At 39.0% G+C, this 16875-nt stretch overlaps 1 protein-coding gene across 2 annotated transcripts; it reads right to left on the bottom strand.

Annotated features, from left to right (window-relative positions):
- Nucleotides 1–429: 429 nt before the first annotated feature.
- Nucleotides 430–6125, bottom strand: LOC148824166 (parvalbumin-like EF-hand-containing protein). Of its 2 annotated transcripts, none has more exons than XM_088927476.1 (5): nt 6070–6125; nt 3295–3456; nt 2485–2620; nt 2008–2123; nt 430–1087 (listed from the first exon to the last, which is right to left on the bottom strand). In XM_088927476.1, the coding sequence occupies exons 2-5, from the start codon at nt 3398–3400 to the stop codon at nt 1047–1049; spliced, it is 399 nt and encodes a 132-aa protein (XP_088783602.1). In that variant the 5' UTR covers nt 3401–3456; nt 6070–6125; the 3' UTR covers nt 430–1046. The 2 variants fall into 2 exon arrangements, with proteins under 2 accessions (XP_088783602.1, XP_088783603.1); XM_088927477.1 differs by having other exon boundaries at nt 3295–3419.
- Nucleotides 6126–16875: the final 10750 nt, after the last annotated feature.

Here is a 16875-nt window from a genome sequence, read left to right as displayed (position 1 = left end):
GCAAGCTGTCAGGGCTTGGCCTGCTAGGAAAATATTTGGAAAATTTATCCATACATCCGTTTTCTAATTTTTTTATCCAATATGGGTCTGGGGGAGCTGGATCTTATGCTGATATTTTTGATGTATTCTTTAAACCCATTATGGCAAAATAGTGGTGTTTCCTGTACTCTGAAAGGTGAACTGTGGAGATGTGCTTTAGTATTCTTTGAGTGAAGCCAAGTGTTTTGTAACCACTGTTGCATTATTGTGACAGTTGCAAAGTCATTCTCTAAACACATCCTAAATTTAAATATCCTATCTAGAACATTTCTAATGCAGTTCTGATAGAGTCAATACACATGATGAAAATCTAAGAAAGGAGAGAGTGCAGGTACTGTAACTGCCTCTGCAGGATTGATTGTCATAGAGAAAAAAAAACTCCACCCATGCCTGTCAATAATGTTTCATTCTTCTTTTTTTGTGTTTTAATTTTTGTATTGTTTCATGAGACGTTCTGAGCCTTTGTCACTTAAGGTTAGAAACATTTGGCTTCTTTCAGCTTTCTCCTTTGACTTTGTTTTAGAAACCTCAACAATAGGGAGAGCTTTGCTGTAAGAGCACGTTGCAAGCAGGACTGAAAAAGACAGGCAGAAGGGAGCACAATGGGGATATAGACAGTCATTCTTGACTTGAATTCCATTTGGCCATCTTGACATTTGTTTGCTAATTGCTAATAACCAGTCTTATTTTTTGTTTGACTTTACTTGTTAGTCTGAAGCACAGATTGGTAAAATCCTTTTTTTACAGTCACACTTTGAAGTGACACATGGAGAACTTGACCTTTGGTCACAGATATTTGTTTAGTAAATGAGCTATGTATGGTATTACAGTATGCATTTACATACAGTAATACTATGGCTTTCACCGAGTAATTGCTAGACAAGTGTTAGTGCATGTTGGAAGCTTTCCCAGCAGTCAGAGCCATAACTGAAGCGAAGCCAAGTCCAATAGGAACCGTGCGAGCGATGAAACTTGATTCCGGAACCTCTGCTGCCCCTCGCCCTTGTCTACTTCTTTTTCTTCTCCGATTTGACCAGGTCTGAGAATTCTGCAGGGCAGCACAAACCAAAAGCATCATATGGGAGACAATTACAGTCAAGTACTGTAAATTGAATTGCTTGCTAAGAAAATGTTTCTAATCTGTTATGAAAATTTGTGTTTTACTGGTTCCTTCACATAAAATATTTGCCACATAATTTCTCAGGTCTGCAAATGTGGGTCCAGACCTTCAGTGTTAAAGTACAGAGTGCTTGACTTCAGAAACCCCGAAGTACTGTATGTTAAAGCAGCGAATGCTTGTCTGACAAAGGGCTAAAGCTACTATAGACTTCCTCAGTCAGAATTTCAGTTTTATTTTTTGTGCATGCCCAATTTGAGTGGGATAGTATTTTAAAAATGTTTAGAAAATCTACAGCATTAGTAAAAAGAGCTTTATACTTTTATTTTTCAACCAAATTAAATTAGGTGCGTTTTACCTGTAAATGTTGTGTGATCATGTAAAACATCACCACAAGAGGGCCCTAGATTGTTGGATGTAAATAACATCAGCATTTGCCTTACTCTTTACACCTATTACTCACTCAGTAGTTGACTGCCCCCCTGTGTCTTTGTTATAAATTGCATTCCTTTTAAGTCCCTAGGTTTTTGCATTGCACAATTGCTTGCAAAGTTCATCTGTCCCTCAGGTAAAATCATTAACCCTTGCTAAGTGCTATTGGCCTCTGCAGAGCTGTCTGAAACCTTTCACGGCAGGTTTGCAAGTCTGCAGTTTTGACTAATGGAGAGGGACAGCATTCCACCTCATCAGCCCTTTGTATAAATCAAAACTGTTAGGTACCTGGAGGCATAGCAGTATGTTCTCACAAAGTTTAGTACTAGAACCCATATGTTTACTAAGGGCTTGGCTATACCAAAAATCAGCAGCTTTCCCCTATTGTACTTCCTTCATTCACCCATCTCTCCTCGCACCTCTGAAATCGATCCTCCCATCGCCATCCACATCTGCAGCCTGTAGCATGGCCTCAGCCTCCTCATCTGACAGGGGCATCACGGGCATGGAGCTGGGCACTGTCGACAGGATGTACCTGCCAGGACAACAACAAGTAAGTGCCAATATGCACTCCCTAAAGTAGCGGGAGACCAGAGCACACTACTCTCAATACAAGCTCATGCATCACTTCATGTGCAATAGCACCACATGTAGTGGATGTTTCCCGTCTTTAACATAATTTCTTCCTCTCTACATATTCATAAAGCTAAAAGGTTACTTTTAGGCTACAAAATATAGAACTTTGAGGATTAACTTTTAGCTTAAAAGTCTCTAAAAGTTTAGCATGAGAGTGCCACATGCTCGGATTTTACTACTAAAAGGGAAAACATTGCAAAGAACAGAGCAATGCATAATGTTTTAGATTTTGCACAGCGTGTATCTTTTATCAGTCATACTTGATCTCATTCCATTCGATGTAGCCGCTGTTGTCTTTGTCCAGCATCTTAAAGGCCTTCTTGATAGATTCCTCCTGCTGCTCTGATGTCGTGAATTGTTGCATGTACTCAAAGAACTTACTGTAGTTAAAGTTTCCTGCCAAAACAACCCCCAACAAAGATTTGTTAGTCATTAGAACTTTTATCTGAACCACATTATCTTCACTTTCTGGCCATGAAGTTCAGAAAAATCCTGAAATTCCTTCTGATCCTTCAAATGCCTTCTATAATGGGAATGTCCAGCTCTGGGCAGCCCCAACCCAGCAGTTTTTGTAGGTCACTGTTAAATTTCTAAAGATATAGAACAATTCCCTTATCATCATCAGTTAAACATTATTTGTAAACGTAGGTCTATGAGGAGCAGCGAAAAGGCTGAGATGTTTTACAGCTAAAATGCCATCTTCACCCACCAAGGACCAGAATATTGTTGATTATAAAGACTGCTTTCTTGATTCATCAAAAGCTAAAAGCTGTTGCCAGCCTTTAAAACCAGGTAACCTAGAGGACTGATCTGAGTGAGGGTCTCCAGTTCCAGATTAAGACCCCTCCTCTATAGGTTTTGTGTATTGAAACTGATGAGCTGATGATGACAATCCATTGACTTAGCTATATTCTTTAAGTTATTTGTTGGATTCTAGGATGTGATTCTGCATTTAGGTCAAATTACTGTGACACATGTGCTTTGTGCCTGGCAGGTCTACACACCTTCACCTGAACTCACACTGACCATGCGATAATACAGACACACAGTTTAATGAGAGCATCTTTCACCTTGGAGCCTCATTTCTCTGGGCATGCGGTTGATATCCTGGTCACTCAGTGATGCGCCCATGGCCAGTGCCATCTTTTTCACCTGCATGCTGAATTCGTCCTCCATGACCTCTGCCTATATGGTACTGCACAGCAGGATAATTTGGGTCAAATCACCTAGTGCTGGAAAAGAGATAACTCTACCTTATTACTTTTCCTAAACAATTTCATTTTTTTATTTTTGGACATTTTGCCTAAAAAAATATGCCCATTCTTTTCATGTTTTAGGTACAGACAGATTATTTAATGACACATCATATCATCACTTTCACTAACTGCTTATCCAATTCAGGGTCTCAGTGGCCCACAGCCTATCCCAGGAAGCATCATTCAACATGCTGTCCTATCTTTTAAATCTTAAATCGCTCATGCACAGAATGTCAAATGTTAAGGCTATGACAATGTACTGTACCATAGACACCTGAGGCTTGTGGCTTCCATGTCAACCAGGCTTAATTACGAAATGCAAGCCTTAATTCAACTAACAGGTTGCTTGATCGGAATATGTGCAAGTCTTTTTTTTTTTACATAAACGTCTAAGATTTTGCCAATCAAATGCAGTAGTTAAAAGGCATCATCTAACATGCATAGGAGCTGAAAACAGTCAGGCAGTTCAAATTATATTCTTAAGTCATTTAAGGGTTTGATTGTGTAACTGGGAGCTGTGCTGGAATAAAAACCAACAGGATTGTGGGCCTCCGGGACTAGGATTGGGAATGCCTATATTAGACAACACATTTATGGTTTCATGACAATATGTGTTCATCCTTCAAATTCCTCATGCTTCAATTATTTTGGGTGGGGTGGAACATACAGTAGCTGTACCAGATGCTTTTAACAGCTTTCATGGTAGCCCACTGTGTACCTGCTCTTGATAACCTAGATTTTAAGAGTCCTCAATGCATGATCCCTGTGCCTTGAGTAGGGTGAGAAGACCCTTAAAGGCATTCAAAAGATCAGCATTGCAGGTGCTAAGCAGGCAGTAAAAAAGTGAAAAACAAAAAAGAAAAAAAATGATATACAGTGCTGAATACCGCAGTCCAACGGGCTAGTGTTAGCACAGATTAATCAGTAGCCCAAGTTTTAGTTTAGTGTAGTAACTTTAAGGTTTTTCTGTCTTATTTTTATTTTAGCCAGCACTCTATGTTATACTGTGTTATACTGTGTCCTCACTACATCTTCCATTGGTGTCTACCCCAGCCTTTTTACAGCTTGTGGACATCTGATATATTGTTTGCCAAAGACACCAGCTCCTTGTTTTGAGTGTATGCATGATGCTGCTTTTGGGTATGCCTCATTCCATTCCACACCAGAGATTCTTTCCATTGAACAGAACCAGGTAGAGTCTGTCCATCTTCTTATTAGTGCCAGTATACCAAGTTGCAGCCTGAGGTAATGCAAAGGAGCTAGTCCCCTAGGGTGAAGTACTGACCGACCTCTCCCCTTGACGGTATGTGCTGTTGACCCACTGATCCCACCCCCAGTCTACCTGAGTGGGTTTCCCTTTTCCTCCACTGGGGCCTTTATTTCTGGAAATGGAGTCTTATGATAACAGCTTGTAATGTCATATCTTCAGTTACACTGTGCCTGGATGTTCTAGAGTCCCTGTGTGTAATCTTATTGCTATTTCCATTCCCTTGAAGTGCTGAGCTGGCAGGGAAGCCCAAAACCTCCAGACCTTTTTCCAGCTCTTCCCAAACTGCACACCACACCAACAGGGCAAGCAGGGCCACTGCCCCAGCCCCCTCCCCCCCAAAAAAACCCACAAAATCCCCATTGCTACCACACTACCCATCCTACAGTAATACACAGTTTAAAATAGATGTCTTCACATAGGGCCATGTCGGTTCTGAGATGGCCAAGAAGAAGAGATACACAGTCTTTTAAATATGTGACAAATTATTTTATCAGGTTTCAAAAAAAGATCTTAAAATGTCTCCATTAGAACACATTCAGTGGAAACTCAAATAATATATGTATTTTAAAAATAATATTTCAACTTAATTCTCTGGTCTCTTTCAAAATAATATTAATTGACTGATTTTATCTTGAGTCTATACAACATCTATTGCATCAGCAAATCATAGATCAGGTCGTCATCATAGAATGTTTATCTGCCTAATATGGTAACCGAATGCTAGATTTCAGTGTACGATATCTTCATTGCCACCCACCCAGCATTTCTTCAAATACTCAGAGGCAACAATTGTGCCTTGAAAGAGCATATTTGACTTTTGCAAACGTAAACAAACAGAAGATTCACATCACAATCAGTACTAGCTGTGTTTCCGTATATGCCATGTGCATGATATTTAAATATTATAAGCAGTGTTTACAAATAAACAAGACAAACACTCACATACTGTACACACCATTTGAGATTTTTTGACAAGTCCCAATATTTTCAGAGCAGCAGTTTCTCTAAATGGAAATTATCGAGACAAAACTGACAGTCCGTGTGTTTTTTCAACTGCTGTCATCATAATACCTTTTCTTATTCAAGCAATTTAGGTTATCAAGTCCCGTATGTCTCTCTGCTCTCAGCCCTTAACTCTGCCTTCAAGGTGTGCACCACGGTGTGCATCAAGCCTTCTGTGACTTCATTGCAGTGAAAGTGCAGATCAGTCTCACCACTTGCTATTCTACACCAGAATTCGACACCTCCCCTTGCAGCACCCTTCTTTCTCCACAGAATCCCCTTTCTTGCTCCTTTGATGTCCACAGTTGTTCACTCACCAGCAGTGTGGCCAAGATCCTTGGTTGTTAGAAACCCTGGGTGCGTCTTGTCTTCCAGTGCACTCTGAACCTTCCTCTCTGTCCTGTCTCTTATATACCTCTCACCCCCACCCTGCCACAGGCTGTGCTATTTCCATCTCAGCAGTGCACCTGTCAGCTCTCTGATTCTTGTAACTCCATCAGACCTTTGGCTCTTCTGCACACCAGCCATAGGTTCCTCTCCACTTTACTGCGTAGAGAACTAGAAACTCTCATTTTGTGTTTTCAGCCTACTCTCAGCTGCGTATGCTGAGCTGCTATTCAGCAGCAGACTGACAACTGACAAGGGTGCTAATAGCTTCACAATTTATATTGACAGCTTCCTTCACAACAGTCCAGCTGTTTTTTTTCCAGCTGTGAGCTAATATGAAAATTCTCATTCACATTGACATGCCTTCTGGTTTGCCATCATATCTCATATTTGGATGTGTCCTTGAGAATGTGCTTTCTGCTTAAATTATATATATATTCAAGTATTAGTAGTTTGCAAAGATGTGTCTGAGAAAGCCTGTTCACTATAACATTTCAGAGGAATCTTATTATTCTAGAAAAGAAAGAAATAGATGCAATTAGTTATTAAACCCTTTAATTAAACAAAAGCACATTACTTGGTCTCTAAATGAGCTTTCCCAGTGTTGTACTTGAAGAATAATTTATACATTGAGCACAACAGCCACATTCATTGTTTCCAAGTATAGGGCTTAATGTGTTTTTAGAGGTTCTCTTTTCTTTTAAAGTTACAAAATCAATTTCCCTACAAATAAAACCATGCTTAAAAACCACAACTGTATTGCAAAAGAGGGAACAGATGATAAATAAACCAATGTTTATTCCATATATATTTATTAAATATTTCTCTTGTGGTTTTAAAATGTGGTTCTAATTTTTGCCAAAAAAAACAACTGCCCCTAAAACATAAGATCAGTGAACATGAACAAGAACTGTGATTCGTGTTATTTTAATGACCAACATATTGAGATTTTATGAACGTTTTTTTTTTATTCCCTCTCAGCAGGATATGTTTTCAAAAGAAGAGACTTTTTTGGATTTAACCCTTCAAACTATAAAGCCTTAAATTAGGAACTGAATTAAAACATGTATCATCCTGTAATGATTGTGTCAGCTGAATAGGTTGTTTTAATTACAGTATGTATTTACTGTAAAACAAGATGGTTTCAAGTCTGTTTTTTAGGGATTCAGATATACTTTAAGCATTTGAATTCTGACTATATGAGTGTTCTTTTTTTCATTTTCTATGTTTTATACAGTTCAAACTTTCTTAAATTGTTTTTAATACCTCTTATGGGTATTCTGATTTTGGAGTAATGCACCTTTTAAGGTTCTTTTCTCTGTAGTGAGAGACTGGTAATGTTTAGGGTGATGGTGTAATTGCTTTACATTTTTCGTGATACCTATTAGTGGCTATTTGGGTAATATGATTACACTTGATTATAAGCAGCAATTTTGTGAATTTCGTTTTTGGATTAAAGTTTTTGACTGAAATGCTTACTTTTTCCGATCTCTTCACAATAAGATGTGAACTTTACATACTGTAACTAACTTTACAGGAATTTCTTACTTTGCATAATTTGGGCAATTCTCCAGTAGAAAATGAAGCCTGTGGATTTTTTAGCTATTATAAACATCCATTATTATACTTGAAATTTTATTAATTCAGCTTTATTTCTTCAAAACACATAGATGCTATTGGGAGCATTTGGGAAAATGCTTTAATTGAGAGTTTAGACACCTGAATTTTATACTAGACTGCTGGGTTTCTGTCCTTAATCCTAGATATCCCACTGCTTGTCTGCCTAGCTTTGAACTTTGACCTCAAGACAGAACCTCTGTCGCCAAAAGTTTCATAACAGATAATGAGCCAAACCTCTCCTTGTTCCTCTCGCCAGGAACATAGTCTCTTTAACTCTGCTTCTCAGCTGTTTCCTACTGACAGAAAGTCAGACTTGTCAAACTGCAAATGAAATTTCTCCCCTTTTATCGTCTTGCCTTTTTGCTAGAGCAGATTAGGTTGCTTTGCAAAAAGCTAATTTTAAAAATAATCATTTACACATTTCCTCCTGCAAGTCTTATAGGGAAGAAAAGAAGCTTTGACCTGACTTTATTAGCTTGAGCTGAGGGATGACTGCACACCATGATTGCTTTAACTTGCCAGTTCACTGTTCCCATGAAGATGCAGCCCAGATGAATAGTGTTTTCTCTCTGGGCTATGTGTTCTTTGTATTCCCAAGTGCAGTGTGTTTAGCACGTTGGCAAGCTCCACACTAGGATTAGCTCTGTTGAAGATGGATATGTTATAAATTCAGAATAAACATTAGTAACATGTGTTGTTTATGTCAGCAGCCATAGAGTCTATGGCACACCAACATATTGACCAACGTCATGTGGTCTTAAAAATAATTTTTACAATATGATATAACACCACAGACACAGAAAAATGTACACATTCCTAGCCTACTGAAAACCTACTGACAGTTTACTTGCATGAATTGATTATTTGGTCCTCCATCTCTGGTGCTCCTTGCCATGTCCTGTGAACTGAGATTTCACCATGATTGTGAGGCATGTTACTGTACCTGTAACTCAGTCATTTTCTTTTCTCTTCTGAACATCAGATGTCACAGCTTGTTTGCATTAAATAAACTCATAACATACTAAAATCAGGGAATTGCAGCTACAGGCATATAGTATGTCTTTTGCACCTTCCATCTAAAATCCAAGGTTTTGCCTTGTCTCATTTGTATGGTGAACATGTATTGTTAAACTGCACTGCTCTGTTAATATTTAACAATGCCCATGCTATGTATGTCTGAAGACTAAACAAATCAGTGAGATATAAGACAGTACGCATGTGGGCAGCTGTAGGTCTCAGATTACAATTGCGATGGTCTCTGCCAGTATTAGGTCATTTTTGTATCAATCACCATGGCATACTGTATATTATATGCATTTTATGCTGAACTAATTAAAGTCAGTTAATCAGAGACTGATTCTGATTTTGAGGTTACTGTTGTCAATCTTTCTCTGTAGCATGTATGCAACCTTTGGCAACACAACACAATGAAGTAATCTTATCAGCAGTTCCAGAGATCTGTGAATGCCCTATGCTTTGCTGTTTTTTACCTCAGTTCTGAGAACTCAAATCCAAACCTGCATTACCCTGTTAATTCAATAATTCTTACCACATGTCAATAGCAGACAAATATCCTAGCTAATGGATTAAAGAAAACAGCACATCATACAAAAGATCCTTCATTATACTTGATAGAAAAGTGCTGGAAATAATAACCCTGTTTCTGAAGTTTTTATAGTGTATTCTTTTCTCAAGAAGCAAGCTGAGCGTGTGATATGTGGGTGCATATTGGATTTGAAATACAAAATAGAAATAACAAGAGACAATCTCTAAGTCAGTACAGCCCTGATGGCCCTTCCAGTCTTCCAGAACCCAAGGTATACGGTTTGTTCCACACGCACACTGTATTTGGAATTCAACTGTTTTTTGTTTTCAGCTACTTTGCTTGAACAGTAATTGAATGATGAGCTCTCTAGGTTACGATGGAATAGCCTGTATATTGAATATTCACATGGGTTAGCATGATGTTCTGAGATAGGAGTGGAAAATAAACCAGCCAAAATGTAAAGTCAGTTCTTCAAGCGTGTAGTAGTTCAAGTAGGTGGCTGTGTCAGCATGCGTAGGTTGCAAAATATCAAGTAAAGCTTTGTTCCATGCTGAAAAGAGAAGAAAGAAAACACAAGGTTTTGGCCGTGGAGCCTTCTTTGCCGAAGAAGTCACCCCTCACAACTGAAGAAGGTTCCACAGCCAAAACATTGTGTTTCCTTTCTTCTCTTTTCAGCATGGAATAAAACTTTACTTGTTCCTCTTCAAGAGTGTGTCTTACTGATGTCACCAGACATAGACATCTCCATGTTAAAAATGAATAAAAGCACAGAGCACTGCGAGATATCGCAAAAAAGCCTAAGGAGTAATTTATGATAAATTATGTTCAAAATGCACTAGCATTTGTTCTGCACCTCAATTTGTTTATATACAAACTTTTAAAAGGGATACATTATTGTACAATAATTCTGAACATTCACAATACCACAAATACACAATGAAAGCAAACACATGAAACTCAATACAAGTGAACTATATTAGTAAACTACATACTGTAGGAATGCAATGCTAAGGAGTATCCAGGGATGCAATGAGGCTGCTAGGGTTTATAGTTATAATTATTTGGTTTAATTGTTAGCACCAGGGGAGGCTATGCTCAGTGCTGGGTCTCTCCACAGCTGAGAATTTGTTCCTTGTCTGGAATGAGATCCTGGCATTAAATAAAGGGTTAAATGTTTGTGACCTAACTGGTTCTTGTTCTTTGCTGTTTATTACAGAAATGATCTTTTCCCTTTTTAATATACAAGGTGATCTGGGTCACTAAGTTGATGCTCCTTCTCAGGATGCTTGGAATTGGCCCGAGATCCGTGGCTCCCATAAAGCCTGCTCTGAATTTAAAATGTGCTCATCTATCACAAGGTGTCAGTGGTGGCAGGGTTGGTGTTCGCCTGGTTGTTATTCATTCTTCACTCATTTCAGGTGTAGGTTGTTTTGTTTTCATTTCAGAATCTGATTTACTACAGCTCCACCTGTCAATATTTTGCGTTTGTATTTTTTTTTTTACATTTAGAAAGAATTCTGCAGTTGCATGTTCTGAGAACACTCAGTATTTAAAGTGTATCCATGATAGAGAGGGACAGCATGGACAAGCCTAACAAGGAGAACAAAGCTGTTTTCTTTAATGAGGACTTGTACAGTAGATCATTTTGTAAATCCTAGAGAAGAAAGGGTTACAGTGTGCCCTTCTGATACAGAGAGAAAGAAAACAGTCTTTATCTGTCAGTTCTTGGCTTTGGTGGTACTGGAGCCGACTGTGACAAATCATTAGTGTCAAGTACAATGGACATAGTGGTTGCTGGCAAGCCAGATTCCTCCTGGCTGGAATCTTAAATTCTATCTCTTCCATGAAACCAGAGCAGGGTTTATACCAATCACGGCTGCCTGGTGCTGACAGATAGCCTGTCCCCTTGGTGCAGTTAAACTTAGACATGGAGCCTACCCTGGCAAACATTAATGGAATTGAGGGATGCTTGTAGACTGCAAAAATGGGGTGTTGCTTATTATCTTTCATCTCTTGTAAAAATTAGCACGGAAATCTATGGAAAACAACATTAGGAAAGGTTTACAGCTGAACACTCCTTATACATTGGTGATCTAGGATGCACTTCGAGACCAGGATGAAATCACTGGTATATCTGTAGCTCCAGGATGTAATTTTCATTTGTTTAGAGTTTTTTTTTTCATGTCAAAGCTGTAGACCTTTGAAGCTGACAACATTGAAGGACTCCAGAGTTTTCTACATGAAATAAAATCTCCCATTTGTTCGCAAGGCTCCAATCAGACTTAGATACAGTATATACTGTAGTTATATAAAATAAAACTCTACACCACAGCAACAAAAACAGCTATGACATAATTTCTTAGCCATGTTGTCACTACTCCCAGTGTTACCTTCATAATCTTTTGAGCTGAAACACTGTCAGCTATCAATGGTGGAGAAATGAAAATCGTGTAATTTCCCAGTTTTGCAATAACCTCATCATGAGTCCCTCTTAGACTGTAGTCTTAGTCTTAGTCTTAGACTGTAATATGTCTGTTCCTGACAAACAGCCCTGATTGTGTTCACAACAAACTGCAGTGAGGACATGGCCCAGGAACAAGAACATGGAGCAGAGAGATCTGGTAGGATGACATCAAATTGTGTTCTTTATCTCCTGTTAGTGTTTTATTTCATATACATTCAACAGTGGAGTAGCACTGTTGCAGCAGACAGAACAGAGAATGTAGGGTCTCATGCTGAAGCAAGATTCCTTATTCTGTAATTCTGTTCCCACTGAGGGCAACAAAACAACAGCTATCTTGCCATAGTCTGCATTCTTGTTCCTAAGTAATTCCTAATATTCATCCTGCCACTGACTGCTTAATTCTGCACAAAATGAAGGTGGTAGATGTTTCTTTATGGACTGTGATGTCACAGTGCTGAATCAGAAAGAAAAAAAAACACATAACTGGGAAATTTCATGGAATTCGTTGGCTAAATCATAGAATCTGATGGTTTCATTTTCTTAGAAAAGGGGGGCATTCGCAGTTACAGAGTAACTCACTGTAGACTGTAAAAGCTTAAAGTTCTTCTGGAAAAAAAAAGTCCTGGCAGTATCATTGTCCGATACAGGGAAGGGAGGGAGGAGGCTGATCAGGCCACACTGAACAATGACTCCAGCTTCAGGACTGGATTTGATAGAGCGAGAAGCCTGTGTATTTACTGGACTAAAACAATCGCTCCATTCATGAGTCTCTTCCCCGCTCCATCCCTACGTGGCCCTGAACAATGCACACTGCCGTCTATAAAGCGTGACGATACAGATGTGCAGGCTGTACCTATCAGTTCATTCAAATGTGAGGATCACTGTGGTAAACGCTGCAATGTGATTGTTACCATCCTGCACCATGCAACTCCTGGGAAATATCTGTAATGACAAATTTAAAATACCGTATTTCTTATTAAAAACAAACACTAAGGTGTACTGAAGTCTACCAATAAAAATGCCATCAGCACTATTTTTATCTAATTCCCTTGCAAAAAGGTGCACAGAACGAACACTGTTGGGCTGTAAAGATTTTTTGGCATAGCATTGTGTAATAAATATTATACTGGTTTAGTAAAACTTTTATAAGTTACTATGTCAAAAGCTACAGTGTTGCAGTGCACAGCTGCTACATGTGACCTTTTCAGCAGGAGTTCCCGTGACTGTCATTTATCTTCATTTGAATGAGGCCAACCATATATCGGCAATCGACGGTTTTAGAAAAATAAAATGCTGTACAGTACATTATAACAACGAGTGGATATAACATGCTTGATTACGTCTTTTCTTAATATTTGCTCTAATAAGAAGGAAATAGTTCTAAAAAAAGTTACACACAAAAGACCCGAAGCAAAACAATAAGGAGGTCCAAGTGTTTTTGCTTATCAAATTAAATCACTATTCGTAGCCACTAATCAATTATTTTAAGGCGAAACCTTAATTCACGGAGCAAGTAAGATTTTGAGAGGAACTGCAAGATTTATGGGCATGAATAATTACAGTATCAGATCCAGCATTTAGAAAGGCAATGTCAAAATTGCAATGTAAGGAAGTGCATGTGCCATCATTTTCTCTTCATTTTACACGTTAGCAACTGAATGGAATGTAATTACTGTCATCCGAATAATCAAAGCGCTTGTGTGACTACGTATTTTTCCTATCTGTCCGATTTTACCGTATGCAGTTTTCATGCCTTCTCTCATGACTCTACCACTCTCGCACTTTCTGCTTTTTGATTTCCCCCTCCCCTTTTATCCTGTATGCCTAACCCCCCCTCCTCCTTCTGCAGATTCCAGAGCGGAGGTAGCAATATAGTACATTAGCAAGATGGCGCTCTCGTTGTCAGCACTAGAACAGCTCCTTCTCTCATATCTAAACCGCTCTGTGCTGCGAAATTAATCTCATTCCTGGGCAAAACATAACAGATCTAAATATGCACAATATCAAGTAGCAGCTAGTCTATTTCTGTGCTTTGTTGCATTTTTAAACACCACAATACTACTGAGGCGGACATCCTTATTATCGCGGTTTGTGAAGAGTGGGAAGCGGATAACGGGCTGAGATTTGGTGCAGAGATCAGGAGAAACGGGAATTTAAATTTAACAGCATCAAATTGGTATCGTATAGAACAAGCAGGCACCGCTGCTTGATTTAGTAATGTAACCAGTTTTTTTCTGGCAACAGCACGTTAAAAACTGGAGGTGTTTTCTTTGCACCCTGATGCAAAACGAAAAGGAACAGAATTATATGAAACATCTGCATCTTAATCCATTATATGCATTTAGTTATGAAATGGTGGAGTATGGCTTGTGACGCTTAGAGCGTCTTTGAATAGGGAAAAATGCAGCACTCGAGAGGGCAGTTCGTCATTTCTTTCCTTTTAAAATAGCTTTTTCTCATACTGCATTGCAACAACACGAGATTCGTGAAGTGGAGGATGTGCGCGAGGCTCTTTGTACTGGTCATGTCTTCATCGTTTTTCAACCCCAGCTTTGCCTTCAGTTCTCATTTCGACCCAGGTGAGTGCTGATTTAAAAAAAACAAACGATCCCGAATTCGCTGCTTAGACTGCACATCTACAGTAGCTTGAACAGTTCGTTTTGAAATCTTTTTTTTCGGCTTTGCTCTGTTATTCCGTCTATCCGCGTATTTGCTGCAGCGTGTGCAGATAATTCCTCTGCGCTGCACGTTTAGAGGTTATCCTTCAGCGCTTTTCCGCTGTGGTTAACCCTCTCCGCGTCGGGATGTAGCCGGGGGATGGGCTGCTACTGTAAGAGGGGCTTCAGGAGATAGTATCACTCAGAGGTGCCGCACGAAAAACAAGACTTTATCCCGCACAGGCGGGGATAGTTGCCTGTGCGAGTATTTCCTCCCAAATTTGCTTGATCGGGAAACGCAACAAATGAGGCACGGATTTTACAGCACACCTGGTAAACCGAGTACAACCACACTCCAATAGGAAAGCATCGGAACTACTGGAGGCAATGTCTGGTTGTAAACCCAAGGTCTCTGAATAATATATACTGTACACTAGCAGTTAACTAAGGTTTGGCGGCGATAGGTTTTAACCATCTTCACTCCTGGTCCTTCTATTAATTACAATTTGCAAAGAATTAAATTCAATATACAGTAACATTTTACGGTATCGGTTGAATGCACGGTGACATCGTGGCGGTGCATGTTGGAAGAATGGTGTACTCGTTGGAAATAACTCTGGCGATGGCTGCCGTTAGCGTTACCTGTCTCTGGAAAACCTGCGCTATGGGATCAGACCACTGTCAGAAGTATTCGGATACTCGCTTCCAGTACCTGCACTCGGAAATCACCCCTCCCCTTCATACACCATCGTCAGGATTCTTGAAAAAAAATCCCCAACCCCCAAATTTCAGCATATTTTCTGTAGGATTTGTGTAGAATTTTTGTGTGGGTTTATACTACCTCAGTGTAAACCAGACTTATTATTTGTACCAGGATATTTACTGTTGTGGATTAAAGATATTGCATTCACATTCTTATTCCTTCTTGCTTATCTACTGTCCTTTGTCCTGTGTTTAGATCTGTGGAGACTAACTGGAAGGTGCTCATTTACATGAATACTTTTGATGAATGAATTGCTTTTGATTTGACTTTTCCTACAGTACAGGCTGTTAAGCATGAAATAGTCTGTATCAAATATGAGCAGAAAATAACCTTTTAAATATATATTTCCTCTTGTGGCAATGAAATTATTAGAAATGACTGAACAACAATGCTTATTTAGGGCATTTTTATTACATGGTTGTATGTCTGGAAAAGCACTTCAATATTTCTGTTGCAGTGGAGAGATAAGTGACACTGTCACCCTTACTTCTGCGTCACTCCGTTGCGATGGTTGTATTGCAGATCTTTGCAGACTGAATTAAAAGGGATCAGGATTAGCTGTGTAATTATTTACCCTGTAGGAATGAAGCCGCTCTGGTGATGGCATCCAGGAGCTTTGAGAAGGTCCCAGGCGGCTTTTTTAAAGAAAAATAAGCCCAATTTTAATGAACACTTTCCAATTATTTATTGAGAAATATGTAGTTAGAGCCCCAGAGTGTACGTCTGAATTGCTGAAGGAAATGTTTTTTGTTGTAGTACACCTGTAGAGTGGCAACACTTTAAAATGGAAAAGGTGATGACGACAATGCTGGTTTTGTGAGCAATTGCGTATCTTTAAAATTCTGTTTGTGCTGGTTCGATGCTCAGCTGCAGTAGTCTAATCAAGATGGCCTTTGTTGCACTTCTGAATTGGTTTCCATGGTGACCAGAAGGCTCCTGGTCTCATCACTGGTTGAATTTGGGTTATAATGGACCCCTGTGGCCTACAGCCTTGACAATTCTTCCTCAACATGGGTGTCAGGGTACAGTACACCAACCTTCTGCATCATTATTGATGTTCTAAGGGAATGCTGTAAATTGTTCACCTGGAGATTTTGTGAAAAAAAAAATCCATTGTTTCAAGGTGAAAATAGAACAGTTTTTCCACAGCTTAAATGATTTATGTTCAGACAATATAAAGTATAATGTGGGGATTATTATTTTGCTCTTATTTAGAAGTAAACTGTTAAAACTCTAAGTCATATTCAGGCAGTGTTTAAAGACTGTTGCAGAAGCATGAACAGATGAATCCCTTAAATTATACACCCATTCCATTTGACCCCTGTTCAGAGCACTAAAGTGCAGTGATTTCACAATCACAGCTCTTTATACAGTATTACATAGAACTAATGTAATAACTGCTCGTATCCTACCCAGGAATGTAGGAGTTATTTCAAAAACATGTTTCCATATATTTTCATCTTCGGTCTTGGCTTCTTTGAAGACACTGAAGTGAATTAACTTATGCCATCTTAATGTTTATGGAAATATTTTAAGTTAGAAACTTTGCCCTGTTGTTACCAAAAATGTTATGCTCAGCTACATTTTAAGCACAAAAGTAATCAAGCTTTTTTCTATACTGTGTTCTACAATAACAATTAAACTACACTATCTTCATAAATTCTCATGAAGGAATTAGTGATCAGC

This window comes from Atractosteus spatula, chromosome 11, assembly GCF_055471065.1.
Source record: "Atractosteus spatula isolate fAtrSpa1 chromosome 11, fAtrSpa1.hap1, whole genome shotgun sequence".
In the NCBI taxonomy this organism is placed as follows: domain Eukaryota; kingdom Metazoa; phylum Chordata; class Actinopteri; order Semionotiformes; family Lepisosteidae; genus Atractosteus; species Atractosteus spatula.
Note: the sequence above shows the minus strand (reverse complement) of the source record. Positions and strands in the feature narration are given on the sequence as shown.

Coding starts and splice junctions, on each gene's coding strand:
- LOC148824166 (XM_088927476.1), bottom strand. CDS start 3,400: ATGGAGGACGAATTCAGCATGCAGGTGAAAAAGATGGCACTGGCCATG. Junction 2,621..3,294: donor CAGAGAAATGAGGCTCCAAG/GTGAAAGATGCT, acceptor TTGTTTTGGCAG/GAAACTTTAACTACAGTAAG. Junction 2,124..2,484: donor ATCGAATGGAATGAGATCAA/GTATGACTGATA, acceptor TTGTCCTGGCAG/GTACATCCTGTCGACAGTGC.